The sequence below is a fragment of the Mustela erminea genome, chromosome 5 (assembly GCF_009829155.1).
Source record: "Mustela erminea isolate mMusErm1 chromosome 5, mMusErm1.Pri, whole genome shotgun sequence".
Classification (NCBI taxonomy): Eukaryota; Metazoa; Chordata; class Mammalia; order Carnivora; family Mustelidae; genus Mustela; species Mustela erminea.
The window spans coordinates 134,324,468-134,340,788 of record NC_045618.1 but is presented as its reverse complement, the minus strand read 5'-3'; the positions used below and the strand labels follow the sequence as shown (position 1 = coordinate 134,340,788).

The following is a 16,321-nucleotide window of genomic DNA, read 5'->3' as shown; positions in this document are numbered from 1 at the left end:
AGCTGCCAATGGCAGGGTCAAGGAGAAGAGACCCAAGTCTGCCTGTGTCCAGACAGGAAAGTTAAAAGTCAGAGAGTTCAAGGTCTAAGGACCTTAAAGGCTAAGAAGTAAAACCACCTTGGAGTTCCCCCCAAATGAGCTCCCAGTGAAAAATGACTCAGGGGTCTCCCCTTTTGTACAGCAGCAAGTGAATGTCTTCGGTTCGAGTCCAGTTTGGGAATCTCAGCATTCTGGAAGGAGAGCAGGATATAAAATCTTCCATAGGAACAATCTGTGAAATGTGGCCATGTAGCCAAATTCTCACTGGACACTGCTGCGGGGCAGGGGGTTGAGAAAGGCTCAACCCCTGAAAGGAGGGGGTTGTCAGTTTGATGTTACCTGAAGGCCCATGAGAGAAGGACCCTTCGGTGGCTCCCCAGCAGATAGGAAGGTGAGGCAGGGCTGGGAGCCGAGACTCTCCCCAGCAGTGGCAGGGCCCTGAAATGAGTGATCTTTCCACTCTCCCTTATCACCGCTGAATCCTTTCCACCTGAGCACCTCAGTCCCAACAGGAAGGGTTCTTATTGGGATTCTATTTGGCAGGAACTTTCCACAACCCCCTTGCCAGCGTGGAGGATGGTGAAAGGATGGTAGTCATCACCACAGCCCCCTGCTGTCGAGAATATTTATTCGGGATCTGCCCTAAGGTTGAAACCAATAGTCATTCCTGTCCCTCGCCGCCCCCACCTCCACTCTCTGTGTTTGCCCAGAATTGAGTAAAGCAAGTAAGAGGGTGAATTCATAGATCTGTGTCAACCAGAAAGGCAGTTTCTGGTGGTAGGTCACGTAGCCCTACCCTATCAACATCACTTTGGAGGACTCAGATGAAGAGAAAACATATCGGTCCTGTTCACAGATCTGCACCTGCAAGGTGTTGTTCATTCGGTAGACAGTGGAATTCTATTGGAAGAGTATCTCCTTCAGGTGGGATGGTGGGTCCAAAACAACCACATAAAATTTCATAAGATAAACTTTATGTTTAAAAAAAGTCAGCCTCATAACTATAGTATGGCATTCATAGCCTTTGCTGTAATTCAAGTAAAAGAAATTCTGGGGTTATAGTTGCCTACGAGTTTCATAGAAGCAAAAGCAAGATGCAATTTCCTTAAAAGAAGAAGAAGAAGCAGCTGCTGCTGCTTTAAGCTATAATAACCAAAGTGGCATGACCAAAAGAGAAAAGTGTCGCACTGCTTTTGTGTTGTTCTGGACTGTGTTGAATCTTGGTTCTAAGCTCCCCTTCCCCAAGGAACTTGGACAATCCAGGGAAAATTGGGAAGAGAGTAGCTGGGGAAGCCATGTCAGGTGGGATAGAGATGCCTAGCCCCTCAGGAGACTAGCTGCTCAACAGGAGATCTATTTGTGTCTGTCTTCCACGGTAAGTGGGCCTTTCTGGGCAGTTTCAGGCAAAGCTAGGAGAAATGAGTAGAAGATACAGGGCGGGCCACCCTGCTGGAGAAGAAGAGTAGCAACTTCCCAGCAGAGGGGTATGTCACCAGGAGGATCACCAAGCTCCCTGGAAAAATGGAGAAGCCAAAGATATCGTAAAGCGGGCTTCTTCAAGAAATGTGGGGGAGGAGCAGAAGGAGAGGGAAGGAGAGAATCTTTTTTTATTTTTTTTTTAAAGTAGTGAGCTAGCTCCCTATGAAGAGGGTTGTGAGGTTTTTGTTTGTTTTTTTTTTTTTAAAGATTTTATTTATTTATTTGACAGAGAGAAATCACAAGTAGGCAGAGAGGCAGGCAGAGAGAGAGAGAGGAGGAAGCAGGCTCCCTGCCGAGCAGAGAGCCCGATGCAGGACTCGATCCTGGGACCCCAAGATCATGACCTGAGCCGAAGGCAGCGGCTTAACCCACTGAGCCACCCAGGTGCCTGGAAGGAGAGAATCTTATGCAGCCTCCATGCCCAGAGTGTCAAAGCCCGGTGCTGGGCTAGAGCTCACAACCCCGAGATCAAGACCTAAGCAGAAATCAAGAGTCGGCTTCTCAGCTGACCGAGCCACCCAGGTGCCCCTTGAGCCTCTATTTTAGCTGGAATTCTCTGGTGCCTTGAGTATTTGTTAAAAGGATCCTACTACTATTATTCTATAGTTTCTAAATAAGCCTTAGAAAAGGAAAGTGGATCATATGGAGGGAGTTTGCTGAGATTGGAGGAGAAGGATCCAAGAGTCAAATTCGCCTCTGGAGGCCTTGAGGGAGATAAAGCCAGATGATGGCCCAGGCCAAGCAAGGGAAACTGTCAAGGAGTGGAATTACTGCCTTTCACATGTCATCCTTGCCTTTTGTTTTGTTGGGTGGTTTTTTTTGTTTTGTTTTGTTTTTTTAAGTCAATCAAGGCTGCTGCAGCTGAGCTCTGGCAAGAGGGCTCTCTCCCTAAATGCCTAAAAGGAGGTCAGCGAGCAGAGGACACAGGCACCTGCTGGCCCAGGGCAGCTGAGCGACAATGGTACAGTCAGGCCGAGCACAGCCGGGGTGGCCTTGCGCATGAGGGACCCTGGCTCTGAGCTGGAGAGAGCTTGGCCTGTCCTCCTTCCCACCCAGAAAGGGTGCTTTTCTGAAAACAGCAAAGATGAGAAAGCCAGGTGCCTTTCACCCAATGCTAATAGTAGATTTCAGGTGGGCGAGCTGGTTCCAGCCCCCTCTCCACGTGGCCGTGAGCAGAACGCGCTCCCCAAGGCCTCAGACCAGGGAGAAACTCCCCTTCTGGGGCCCCTTCTCCTGGGCTCTGCCTGGAGGACTTCTCTTCAGCCCAACTCCGGGGAAGGAAGGGCTCTCATGTCACATTCTTTCCAGCTGTCCTAAAGACCAGCACGATTGCAGATGACACTCCCTCTTCTCCCAGGCTTTATCGGGGCTGCTTTCAACTCATCATGGGATTGTATAATTATGGTGATTACAGCTTATGGCTTTTTTCCTCTCCTCATCTCTCGCTTTCAGATTCTTTGAGGTCTCTCATTAAACATGGCGATCCCCGTAAAGTCAGCAAAGTTTTAATAAGACATCTTTTAAAGCTAAAGAAAACCCACTTATGGTTGATTGGTACTATGTTCCCTCAGACAGTCCTTTAAAACTCTGTCAGACACCATTGGGACCCAAATAGAAGAGGTGGAGAGGGAAAGGTAGGGGGCTCCGGAAGGTACCCATGCTTTTTCATGGGGTTGGAGAACATTCCATGCCACGCCCCTGGCCTTTCTCATTTGCACCAAGAGCAGGATGCATCTGAACCCTCATGCCCAATGGGACCGTCAAACAAGGGTAGAAGGCCTGGCCTTTAGATCATAACAGATTAAGTTGGAACATAGAGCTAGAGCAATCAGTACAAAACCCAACCCAAACTTGTCATCTGCAGCAAAAGTAGAGAGGAAGTCCTGATGGGTTTTCTCTCCTGGATGATACTGGAAGGTTCTGGGGCATCCATTTTTCTAAATATGTAGAGGAGCCAACCATTGGCATTTGTGAGTGATAGCCATGCAGGGATCCTATACTTGATGGTGGTTTCCTTGATAATGACACAGCTCCAGAGCCCGTCGTTTGGTAGCTCTCAAAGGTAGCTTTTCCCAAATTGTTTCTAGATTTGTAGGACGTTATGGGAAGGATCACCAGGAAGAAGTGCAGGTGGGCTGGTGGCCACTGGAACTCCCAGCCTGCCCTTCGGCAGCTTTGCTCAGGCTTCGTGTCAGGGTCCTCTTCCTCTCCACCTTCCCCAGGACCGTATGAGGAGGCACAGCAAGGTGTCCCTTGTCCCTGCCTGCTCTGAGAGGCTCCTCATGGCTACTGCCCAGAGCTGTCCAGACCACTCCTGACCCCGGCTGTAGCAGATAGTCACATCTGGGCTGTGCCTGAGCAGTGCCAGCCATCCAGAGCCAAATGCTGTTAAAACTTGGCAGCAACATTTCCAACTGCGACCACCTGTTCACCTTGCCCCGAGAACAATGTCCCTTCGGTGCCGCTCGGAATGCAGAAAGGCAGGCTGGGTTAGAGATGGACAGTCCCGGCTGACTCCTGTCTGTCCGCCTGAGATTGGCGTAAGACCCCAGGGAAGCCGCTCACTTGGCCGGCGGGTGTAACACAGCCCCAGCCTACTGCACACAGTGGATGCTGGCACTGAATGAGGACGTAAGAGTAGTCCCTGCCATTTCTCGGGGGCTCACAGGGCTCTACTGTGGGTATCTGCACCATGCTGAGCTTGGCCAGCAAGGACTTTGGTTCTATGTCAGCTCTACTGCTTGGCAGCTTCTCTAAGGCTCGGTTTCCTCATCTGTAGAGGGGAGATAAGAGTAAATAATTAAGTGGGGGAAAAATACACTGGGTGCTTAGCAGAGTGTTGGCAGCATATGTGCTCAAGTGGAGCTCTTCCCATTACTATTTTCATTGTTACATTTTTGTTTGTCCCCACCACCCCCACCCCCTGCTTAGCTCCTACTACTTTACTTAATTTCCCAGAGTATTCTCTGAGTAGGTATCGTTCTATTTCTTTTACAGTCAAGGGCGGCTATGTGTGTATCTCATATATGACAGTGTATGCTAGATGCATCCAGTTGCCACAGTGACCAGCTCATAGAATGACTTGATATTTGGTAGCTCTTATTATTGGCTTGTTTTTAAAGTCCAGAGCCAGTTTCCCTCCTGAGAACAGAGGGACCGAGGTGACTGGCAAACCAGCTTCTGCCCTGTAGTCAGTTTCTTGGGGGCCCCCTCAGCACTTCCCAGGAGGCCATGGGAGCTGTGTGGTACGGGGAGTGGGGAGAGCCACCTAGAAATTGTTGTATCCATTGTCAGGACCTGGCATTTACCACCCCCCTCCCACCCCCACCGAAGCGTACAACCCCTGAGACACCTCCTGCTTCCAGACACGGATCAGGAGTGGTTCTTCCCATAAGAGCGTGAAATGCAGCCCTCCAGATGTAGCATTCCACTCAACAGAAGCCTCGTTCCCAGAAACCCTCACCTCTCCGCTGTCTGCCCGTCTGCAGCCGCCCTGAGCGGCCCAACCTCACCGAGTCTGGCCGCACCGTCTGCCAGATAAACAAAGGCTTGGATTTTTTTCAGCCACACACTACAAAGTGGGGTTGTCGGAGGAGTCAGAAGCAAGTGGCAGGGGATGCTTTGAAATCCCTCCTAAACCAGATCCCCGGGGTACATGCTTCTCCTGCTTGTAGTATCGACAGACACCGAAGCGAGGCCATTTCCACGGACACGAATGGCTTCTTTCGGGGGAGAATCCGGGTTTTACATATGTATCTTTAAGTAACTGCTCGAAGTTTGCAGTGTTTGTCAAAGATTGGCATTTTAGGAGCCTGATAGAAAGCTCTGCAGCCAATCACATGGTTGCTTATGCAGCTTGCACGAGATGCTTCTGTGAGCGCCTGTGCAGCAAACACGCACACGAGCCTGCCCCCCGCTGTCCGCACAGGTGCCTGCGCGGCCTGCCTGGCCCGGGCCTCTGCATTCAGTGTATGGGACGTGAGTAACATACGCTGCCGCCTTGCATGTGCCTCTGCGCATGCGTTGCATGCCCGCTGCAGCCGTGCGCATGTCTGGGCAGGGGCCACCCCGAAAGCCACAGGTATTCATGGTTTCAGCTGGATAAGTTATTCTTCACTTCCCTTCCTAAAAACACAATTGCCTAGTGCTGCTGGCGCAGAGTCAGAATGGCCGCTGCATTTCACCCCCGAGGTGGCTTCCTTCCAGCAGTGGGTGAGTGATCCCGGCGTCCGCACTCTCTAACCTTTTTTGGGATCCTTCTGCACAGAAGGTGCTCCAAAATCCGGAAGAGATGATCTGTTTGTCCGTGGCCTTGTCTCTGCCCATCACTCCCGTTCCCACAGCCTCGTTCCACGAACAGTCAGCAGCACCTAGTTTTTGGTGTCCCCATATTTTCTGCCTTTTTTTTTTTTTTTTGCATCCATAGTTTTTTCTTCATAAGAGGCAAGGAGCCAGGGGTTCCAAAATGATGCTAAGATGTTAAGTCCCTTGTCCCAGAGGCAATGTGCAAATAATGTCTTTAGGTACTGATCACTTCTCCTGGGCCCCTAGCAAAACGGGAGAGAAATGCTCACTACCTTCCACGATGCTTTTAAATCCAATAGCAGCATCCTTAGGCTTACGGTTCCCATAACCCTTCCTCTGTGGTCCCAGGGCCAAGTCCTGCAGGAAACTTGCAAATCTCACATTTCTACAGACTAGACCATCAGGGGAGAAGGAAGCTGGGCGAGCACCTATCCTCTGTTCCACGGGTGCAAAAAGTTTTACAACAACAGATAAAAAGGGTCCTTAGGGAAGAAGGTTCCCATCCATTGATCCAAGTTTCTATCAAGAGATCTCTGAAAATGCTGCTTTACCAATCCCCTGATGCACTTTTTCAGGTCAGAAATACATGTGTGATAAATGCCTGTTGTGGCGTGTTCCTGGTGGTAGGGAAGAAAAAGAACTAAGTAGTTCTCCCCTGCCTTTGTGTCCAAATGGACATGGACATTCATGGAAAGATTATGCTTTGGGGTGGAGGGAGGCGGTCATCAAGGTGACTGCCTGTGCCTTCTAGGCTCTGCTTTGGCAGCTGGCTTAACCATGGACCCCAACCTATGGATGAGTTTTGGGTAACCGTGTGTGTAGGAGAGAAGAGGTGCCCTTGGGAGGCGGAGTTAGAGTCCCATGGTTCTGCAGGAGAGTCACATGCTGCCAAGCAAATGATTCTTCCTGCTGTCTCTTCCACTAAACTTCAGTGGCACTCTGCCCTGGAGCCATGGCCAAGGGTCACTTGAATGTCCTACTTGGAAAAAAGCATCATGTCGTTGCTAGTAGCAACACAGCCATGTCCCTGTTTCCTCCAGTCTTTTGACCATTGCCTAATTTGGAGTGAACCAGAACTAAGATCCTAAAGTGCATCCGGGAGGAGATGGAGGAACAGGGAAGAGGAAGGCATTGCATGGGCTAAAGGGAGACATATTGCTGAGGGATCTCGCAAGTGAAATGCCCACCTCCACTCCACTCCTGAACCCCCAAAAAGCTTCCCTGCAGGCTGAGTATACAGAGAGCACCGTGGTTTTCAGTCAGAACCAGAGGAAGTACGGATGGAGGTCTGATGTGAAAAGTGGGAGGCATTTCCCCAGCACAGGAAGAACACAGGCAAGGTGGAAATGCACGGCTTGGGAAGGAAGCTGGGGATCATTGCCTGGGCAGTGGGCCACCAGCATAGGGCACAGCTGCTCTTCCCTTGTCATTTCTGGCATGCCTGCCTGGTTCTAGATTTGTCCCTGCATAGCTGGGGGACGTGGAGGAAGCTGTCCCACCACCCACCAAAACTAACAGGGAGAGGTTGGCCATTGCAAAGAGCCCCAGAAGTGATGAGCCGGATGGAGGGCAGGAGTCAGAGGGCTAGGAACACCACCCACAGAGGACTTCTCCAGCCCCCTGATTTAGGCACTTGGTTCTAAGTGGAATTGGTTCTAAATGGAGAAAGGCGGCTCTGGCTGCCCCTCCTTAGAAAGGTAAACATTACACCTGCTTCTCTCCTCCGTGGGACAGTTGCTATGGAGACCCTAGAGGCAGCAGCACCAATAACATGAGAACACAAAGAGAAGTGGTAGCATCACTTGGCCTGTCCAGCAGGTGCACCTTAAAGCCACGTGCCCCAGGCAGTGGTGATGGGTGCCCCAGCTCGGTGCAGCAGCCAGGCTCGCTTTGCCAGGCTTGCCGGCCAGAAGGTGGCGCCTTCTCTCTCAGGAGTCCCAAATGTGAGCAAGGGAAGAACGTCAGGCAGAGCAGAAATGCTTGAGATGGTCTCAGGCATGCCCTGGGGTGGAAGCTTCTTTCTCAGTGAGGTTGAGAAAATCTCCCTGGGCTGCCCAAAGAGATTGCCTAGTGGAGATGGGCATGGAGGAGTCGCTAGTCTCTGAGCGTTTCCACGTGCCTCCTTCCTTGAGAGTGAGGGCCGCATACAAAGTAGAAAGTGTGTGGCTCGTGAAGGCCGACCCACTACGCTCTGCCACTGGCTAGCTGTATGCTCTCAGGCAAGGGACTCAAACTCTGTTTGAGCCTGTTTCTTCATCTGTCCTGACGTAATATATCCTAAGACTTTAACCTAAGGTGTCTCAAGACTTTAGATTGGCAAGAAGAGTGGGGACATTAACACATGTGTCTAGGCAATGCCTAGTGTGTTTGATCCAATAGTTGTTCAGTGTTCAGTCAACAGGTGGCTGTTAGTAACAGTCCTCAGTAGCTAACCTGCACCCCTGATAGTGGGCCTATCCCTGCCCTGTCACCATCAAGGTCTGCGCTAATTGAAGAGAAAGGAGTGCACCTGGGATCCTAACGCCAGCCCACCAAGCAGGGATAAGAAATTCACAGAGAAGGTCCCTAGGAGATAGATATAGGATAGGTTGGTCCTTTCACATTTAGTATAGTTAGGAGTGCTGGAAACTCACATTTCTAAATTTTAAAATAAACATTTTTTAAGGAAAAATTAAAATCACTGGTAGCTGCCAATATAGGCTAGAGTAAGTTTTCTGCTAACAGTCCCAGTGACCGTTTATGGGAATTGTTTTCAGAAGATACGACTACTGGTAGATTCCATAGGCCCTCCGTTTCCTTGGCAAAATTCAGTGGTTTATACCACTGGACCTAAGGTAGCGACCTGTGTGAAAAGAATCCGTTATTTTTATTATGATGATATTCATTATTTTTTAACAGGTTTACATGTGCAGGGATGAATATTAATTCTTCAGCCAGTGGATTTTTTTTTATTATTCAATTTTCACCTGTTCCTTGACGTTTTTTATTTGAGTGTTTGTTTTATGTTTGTGGCATCTTATTTTTGAAAGTCCAATAGAATATTTTAAAGCCAGATAAAATGCCCTTCAGCTCCTGAGAGAGATCAGAAAGCTTTGCAAGGACCCAGGAGTCATACAGACCCCAGGAATGGATTTTGCCACCGGCTCCAGCCCCCCCACTACTGAGGAGTGAGGAAGCCAGAAGCACCCTCCCCTCCTCCCTGTGCAGCTCTGGCCTAGCTCTGCTGTGGATTAGCAGTGTGTGAGCTTTGGCTAGTCCCAAGACCAGGTTTTCCCCTTTTCATCGGCCCCACCTTGCATGAAGCTCAGCAGAGGGCGAGTGGATGAGAGACGGAGAGTTGAGAAGATTTTTGAAACTCTTCTGTATTCAGGATGGATTTTCCTGCCAATCCTCTGCCAACTTTGAAAAGCTCTACACCCCAAGCAAGTAGGCACTCTCTCCCCAGCTTAAAACACCATTGAGAAAGAGGATGTCACAGAATTCCTTATAGGCCCTTTTGAAATCATTCCTTTTGTTTTGCTCTGTGGAGAAGGGGCGCCAGGGGTCAACAACCTCCAGAGAAGTCCCCCGATGAACTCAGGTTCTTGACTTCTCCCAAGCCAGGACCCTTACCTTCCCCCCTGGCTCTTAGGCTCCTGGCTGCTCTCCTCAGCAAGGTCACCCGGGCTTGTGATCACAAGCTCACCCATCATTTATGAACCCGAGCATCATCTCCTCATGGGTGTCCTTCAGTCTCCTTGAGAGGACGGCTCATCTCTGGAGCCTCCACTTCTTGCCCACTGAGGTCATTTGGCGAGCCCCATTCAGCAAAACCCGATTTTCATTAATAAGGATGAAAAATGCCCGTATCACGACAAGGTGATCCATTTGGATCAACACACTAGGCACAGGGTTCCAAACTGGTCCTATTGCAAGTTCCAGTTCCTCTCGCAGAGGAGTCGGGTTTCCCCTACGCTGGAGGAGGAAGCATCGGATTGTGCCAAAAGGCAAATTCATGGGACCAGCCACTGACAGAGAGTAAGGAGTGGGAAACTTCAAAGGAGAGATATGATGGATTTTTTTTCCCCTAATCTTTTCTTTTTCTTTTGATGGTAATTCCAGATAGCAGAAGGAACAGATCTGAAGTGTGTGGTTCAGTGAATTTAACAAATCTATGCACCAGTGTCACCTAATCCCCAATGACTCTGGAAAGTAACCTCATGCCGCTTTCCGATCAGTTCCCTCCTTCTCCTCCAGAGGCAACCACAGTTGATCTCTATCCCCATAGTAACTTGGACTTAGACTGGGTGGACCTGAGATCTGTCCCTTTGGTCTTAGATCACCTGGGCAAATCAGCCTGAGAGTCCCATCAGCAGCTCAGATATCTTTACTCCCTTAGAATTGGAAAGAGTCCTGCCTGAGTCCCTAGCGCTTGGCTCTGCTGCCCCCAAAATGCCACCTAACCCCCAAGGTTACTCTCTGAGCCACAGCCCTCCTCCCAGCCAAAGAGTGTAGCATCAGTGACCCAGGTAAGTAAGTGGCGAAAACTCTTGGTACCCCGGGTCGTGCATGCTTTGTTGATTAATATCTGGAAGTGCGACGCACAGAGCCACAGCATGTCAAGCAGCATGTCGATTTCTCTTAAAGCACTGCACAAAAGGGAACCATTCCTTTTGTGCATTTCCTTTTAGAAACAAAGGATTCCATGACCACCTTCTTTCCAGGCTTCTAGCCATCAAGATGGCCACAGAGCTGAAGTGATTAGTCAGGGTGGAGGGTGGGTGTGTGTGAACCCAGGCCATGAAATTGAAGGATCCTGATTCTCTTGGATTAACTTTCCCAAACGTCTCAAAGGTGAAAAGCACTTTGTCTGTATGCAAAGCTTTGGTGTCTCTGGAATGTACCTTCTGCAGTTCAGTTCTTAATCACTGTGTATTTTTTCACTGGGACAAAAGCTGCCTGCTAATAGCATTTTCAGCCACCTTCCGCCGCCTCACTTAGCTACGCCAAGGCCTCAGGCGGAGCTGGCTGCAGCTCCCTGGTACCATGATCCGTTCCCAGCTGACTGGCACTGGGGAACATCACACATTCAGACCCTGAGACAATGGCTTCCCCTGTAACTGTGCAAGATGCCGGGTGGAAGTAGAATTTCCCCTGCCCTTCCTGTTTCCTACAGGATCATCCAATGAGGCAGGGGAGGGGGTTAAGGAGAGGGAGGAAAGAGCCCAAGAGGGTGCAGGGCAGGAGCTCTCCTCTCTGGACAGAGCAGGGAGCTCAGGGGCTCCCAGCAAGACCTAGCAGCACAGACCCTGGGGTAGCTCATCTCCGAACACAGGTAGCCTCTGCTGTCAGATTTTTCTTTGATCCCTGAAAATTCCAGGAGCCTCAGCTCTTCAGAAGAGAGGCAGCTGCTGAGCCAGTGTGATTGCAGGATTTCTTCCCCAAAGCCCGAGGCCAGGCATCTAGCCATGCCTGCGTCCTGCATGAATAACCACCTTCCAGCCCCACGCGGGAGGTCACTGAGTAGCAGACAGATTGCAGTTGGACTGAGCTGCCCCCTGAGCGGACCTGAAACCTCACGACCTCCTTTAGCAGCAGAACTGGCATTTGAAAAATGTGTGTGTGCAGGGGTGGGGGGAGGGAGACAGAAATGCCAAGGAACACCACCTGGATTGCTGAGAGGCTGGGAACAATCTCAGGGCAAGTGATCTAGGCTGGCCTCTGAAGTCCTGAGAGATGGAAGCAGCTAGGGGGGAGGGGAGGGGAAGGCATTGACAGCGGCCGCAGAGCTGGGAGGCTGAGCTCCAGGACTCAAGCGGGAGGACATTAATTAGCGCCCCCAAGCCCAACACAGCCCCTTCTACAGAACAGGGAGGGGTGGAAGGTGGGGCACCTCAGGACCAAAGGCACTAAAACAGACAGGCAGTCCCATAATAATCCAGATATAGAAACTTCAGCCTTGCTTACCCTACAGCCCCCTCTCCAGCCAAAATGATCTCACTAATGAGGAAGAAGCCGTAATGAGGGTTTGGATGCCTGGTAAACGTCACCTGCTTTGTTTCTGGGCTCTTCACATACACACTCACAATAGACTGCTATCTGGGGGCTGGAGTGATTTTTTTTTTTTCCCACATCCGCCAGCTCAGTCAGACCCGAATACCATGGGTGGTCAAGCCAAAAGATATACATTTAGTGACACAAGATGTCATTTGTTGCCCTGATGGAAAACAGACAGAAGGAGAAGGGGAGGAGCCAGGATTTGGTGCGCGGTAACTGCAGAAATAAGGGGCACCGAGAGGCGAGCGGAATCCCGCAGTGCCTTTCACATGAGCAGGGATGGACATGGGTGAAGGGGGCCGGGGAGGCTTGTTAGAACTCTTGGACCAGGAGGCCCCTAGACTCATCAGCTCCACATTTCCCCCGAGAGGACCTCACGCACACATCCCGGCGCTTCCTGCCTTCGGGGCTGCACCAAGGAGGCAGGTGAACCAACAGGATGACAAACGCCTCGAGCTCCATCTAAGAAAGGGCGGTCGAGGAGGGCAGCAGCCATGTCTGTGCCTTAGAATCCAGGGCTGGACAAAGTCCTTGAAGGTCAGCCTCCGCCAGCTGCAAGCTCTTGTCCTATCTAACCCACTCTCCACAGAGGAAGAGCCACCTAGCTTTTAGTGACTTGCAAAGACTGGCACTGTAACCCTCTAGGATTAAAAGAATCTGATTAAAAAATCCTTAGCCTGATATACATGTACCCTGCTGCTGGCTAAGTTTAGTATATTTGAAGATGCAGATAAGGTTGCTATTGGGGAGATGTGTGTGTGTGTGTGTGTGTTTAAAATAGGGGAGAAAAAAGGAAGTTAGGTCTTATTTGTGAAAATGAGGAGTGAAATACTAGGGGAAATAGAGCAAGGAGACGTCGACACAGACCTTCCAACAGCTCCCGGGGGCAGTTCCATTTCTGGACAAGCTCCCGTGCATGCCACTGGAATTCTCAAAGTCAAGCTGGCGTGTCCCTCTGTGGAGAGCTAAGCCAGATGACACGTTGTCTTGCATCCAGCAAACTCACAACCCTTGTTCATTTACTAGATCTACCCATTATCCATCAATTCATCAATCAGCCAGTTTATTGAGTACTCTACCAGGCTTCACAAACCTGATCAATTTCTTTTAATTACATCCAGCTTGCACGCAGCCAAGCCCAGTAAACAAGATGAGCCCTCACACCCCACTTGGAAATGAACACGAGGGACCGCTGGCCCTTGCGGCCTCTCAGTACCAAACACCGCAGCCCATGCCGATGAGGACACGTGCTCCCCTTCACAGATGGCGACAGTGTCACCGGCCGGCTGTCAGTAACAGCATGGGTTTTGAGTATTTTCTCAGACACAGTGATCAGTCTGCTCGGATCCAGCCAGGCTCTCCTCTAGACCCCTGTCCGATGTTCTGGCTTCCTTTAGAGGGTGAGCAGGGAACAGGCACAGGCTGCGTCAAAGGGAACAAGCAGAACGATGGAGACTCAGTCATCCTCCTCATCCATCCTTGTGGTGCCCAATCCCACCTCAGAGGCTCCTCGGCCACTTTCTCCCAGGCACACAAGTCACTGGCCCCTGCCAGGATCTCAGCGCCTCAGGCGCCAGGATATGGTCCCATTTAGTTTTTTTCCTTTTCAAGACCTTCTGTGCGGGTGGCAAGTGAAGGGCTGGTAGAGGTCCCTGTGGGAAGTCATCAAACTCCTTCCCCGCACAGGGAGCCAGGAACACAGGCCACAGCAGGAGTGTGTTGCCCTGGGGCCTGTGGGAACCCCCGATCCCCAGCCCCGACTCCCAGCCTTGGCACAGGCCCCTGTATTTCCTCAGTCCCAGAACCGGTCGTTAAGAGGGGGCAAGCCTGTGTGTCTCTCCCAAAAAGGTCTCCATCCTGCCTTTCAGACAGGGTCCCAGGCTGTCTGTATTCTTCTGCATTCACACATCTGCTGCATCCTTAAGACTGGGTCTCTCATAGCTTCTAGTCACCCAAACCCAACCATCCCCTGTGTGGGTCAACCCACCCTCCCCGAGCTCACTGCCCAGTCCACGCTCCTTCCTCCCTTGAATCAAATTAAGTGCAAGGTCAGCCCACAAGCAGTAGGAGACACTCTACTTATGAGTGAAAATGCCTTCTCTTGGGGTACGTAAAATTCCCACACCCCAAAAAGAGTACCAGCAACACACCTTCACGCATTACCTGCCTCCCAGAGGCCTGTGGTTCGGGCTGTCTGCAGTCAGGGCTCCCGAACCCAGAGATCAACAGGGTCAGGTAGCGAAGTCCTTTGGCCTCTGTGGCTCTTGCAGCAATTAATTCACCTGTCTGGCTCTCTGTCTCTGTCCCCGTCTGTGTGTGTGTGTGTGTGCACCTGCGCGCCTGTGCGTGCCAACTCTGTCGCCTGTCTCTGCAGGGAAAGTCGCTGGCGGGCAAGCGGCTCACCGGCCTGATGCAGTCCTCCTGACGGTGCCCACCGCGGGGCCCGGGCCCGACGACCCCGCGGGCAGGCGGCGGCGCTCCACCTCCGCGGACAGAGTCTCCCTCCGAGGGGACCTGGTCACTGTGAAAGAGAAGGAGTGAGGGCGAGGACGGGCAGCAGAGGGGAGACTCGGTGGGTGACTGGGGACACCGTAGAGAACGAGTCCACAGAGCCTGGGCTCGGCCCTGCAGAGACCCCCGTTTACAACCCTCTCTTCCTTGTACAGTTGTGCGCCGACGCCCCGTTCTCGAGGAGGTCCCGGGCCCTAACTCGTTCGGGGCGCGTCACCTCGTGGGGCTCCTGCCATGACATATCACTTGAGATTATAATCTTATTACCATCACTCTTCCCTCTGTCTGGGGGAGCGCGCCTTCCGGCACCTGCAAGGGGGACCGGCTGGCCCTGAGCACATCCAGTATTACGCCCCGCACCCCCTGTAGTGACAGCCACTGTGTTCTGATGGCCCCCTGCCTCACCCCATGTCTGTGTAAGGCTCCCCAGCGCGACACGTCCCCACCGTGGCTACAATGGTGAGCAAACTCACGGCTTGCCCCACCACCAGTTCTTTCGGCCCCCCCAGGCCCGCTCTGCAAGAGGCCCCCACGGGCGTGGGGCTGCCCTTGGGTCCTGTCACACGCCTCAAGGGTCCCTCACCAGAGGAAGCACCGGTGTCCACAAAAGAGCTCGTGGTTTGACAGCTGTGGAGGTTCTGACCATCTTTTAAAACATTTATTATTTCCTAACTTATTCTGGTGTTGCCCCTTCTCCTTGGCTTGTTCCCTCCTGTTCGACTCAAAATAAACATGGCCGTGAACTCAGGGGCCACTGGGATCCTCCCCTCCGGCAGCCCCTGTGGAAGCTGGGAGTGTTCCCGGCCCCGGGAAGGGGGGAGGTGGCTGGGTCACACAGCTGGCAGGCCCGACACTGTGGCATCCTAATGGGCATGGCTGGGCCCTTGCTGGGCCAGGTCTCAGCTGGGGCTGAAGCTGGGGCTGAGCCTGTGACGGAGGGCCTAGGCCAGGGCCAGACACTCCTCTGACAGCCCAGCAGGGTCACCTGCTAAACAGAGTAGGTCCTCAAGGGAAAAAGCTGACACAAAGCAGACCTGCAGAAACCTGCAAAAAACCCACTTGTACTCCCTTCGTGTGTGTCAAGATGACTATCTGCCAATGGGCTGGGAGGCAATATATGGAAAGCACTGAGTCAGGTGCTTGGCACAAAGTAGGTGCTCAGCAAACGGTAGCTATTACTGTCTTCGTTTTCACTGTCACCATTGTGACACCCGCAAGCCCTCAGATGGAGCGCTATTAAGCAACATGCTTTTTAATTCAGACACTCACTCCACCTGCTAGAACTAGCCTCCCTCAATCTATTTTTGGCCATAGGTGAAAATTTTCCCTGGGGAGTATAAAAACAGCAAACACAGAAGCAAAAAAAAAAAAAAGTGATCACTGGTATTTCTTTACTCATGTAGGCAAATACACCAGCTGGTGACCAAAGGTTCATAAGCTTGTTTGCAGACCTTGCCTCCTGAGTGCTTCCGTCACCATCTTTGTAGCCCCCAAGTCCGTGCCATCGTATGTCTGATTCCATGGGGCCCTGTCCGCAGGGCCCTGTCCCCAGGGCTTCCATCCCTCACAGCAGGACTACTATGGGCATTAGGAGTCTTGGCTACAGTTGTGCCCTTGTGAGTTCTTGACCACCATGCCTCAGTTTCCCCCACTGGCTGTAGTTGCTGTCTCTGCCAGTAGACAGTAGAGAGATGACACGGGTTGGGTCCTGAGGTTGTCTCCAGTGGTGGCAGTACAGACGTAGATTCCCGTCAGGCACTCCCACACCCTGGTTCCACACCACCTCAGCATGGGTCCTGGCCCTTGTAGATCCTTAGTAACTACTTGATGAGTAAGTGAGTGAAAGGAAGCCCTGTTGTAATGGGGTCTTTGGACCTCCTCTCCTGGCTCCACCCGTTTTTATCTCCTTGATTTTCACACAGGGCTTCTTTCTCAGAACCAAAATGCCACC

General features: G+C 51.6%; 1 protein-coding gene across 7 annotated transcripts in view; it reads left to right on the top strand.

Moving 5' to 3' along the window:
• Positions 1-14,506, top strand: part of RGS6 (regulator of G protein signaling 6) — a 550,737-nt gene extending 536,231 nt beyond the window's left edge. For 3 of the 7 annotated variants that reach the window (XM_032345055.1, XM_032345059.1, XM_032345058.1), the window contains one exon: positions 14,234-14,398. In XM_032345055.1, the coding sequence (XP_032200946.1) occupies positions 14,234-14,284 (51 nt within the window). In that variant the 3' untranslated portion in view covers positions 14,285-14,398. Of the gene's footprint in view, positions 1-5,663; positions 5,731-10,201; positions 10,332-14,233 lie in introns of those variants that run through there. The other 4 variants (XM_032345054.1, XM_032345052.1, XM_032345053.1 and 1 more) reach the window with 3 other exon arrangements.
• Positions 14,507-16,321: the final 1,815 nt, after the last annotated feature.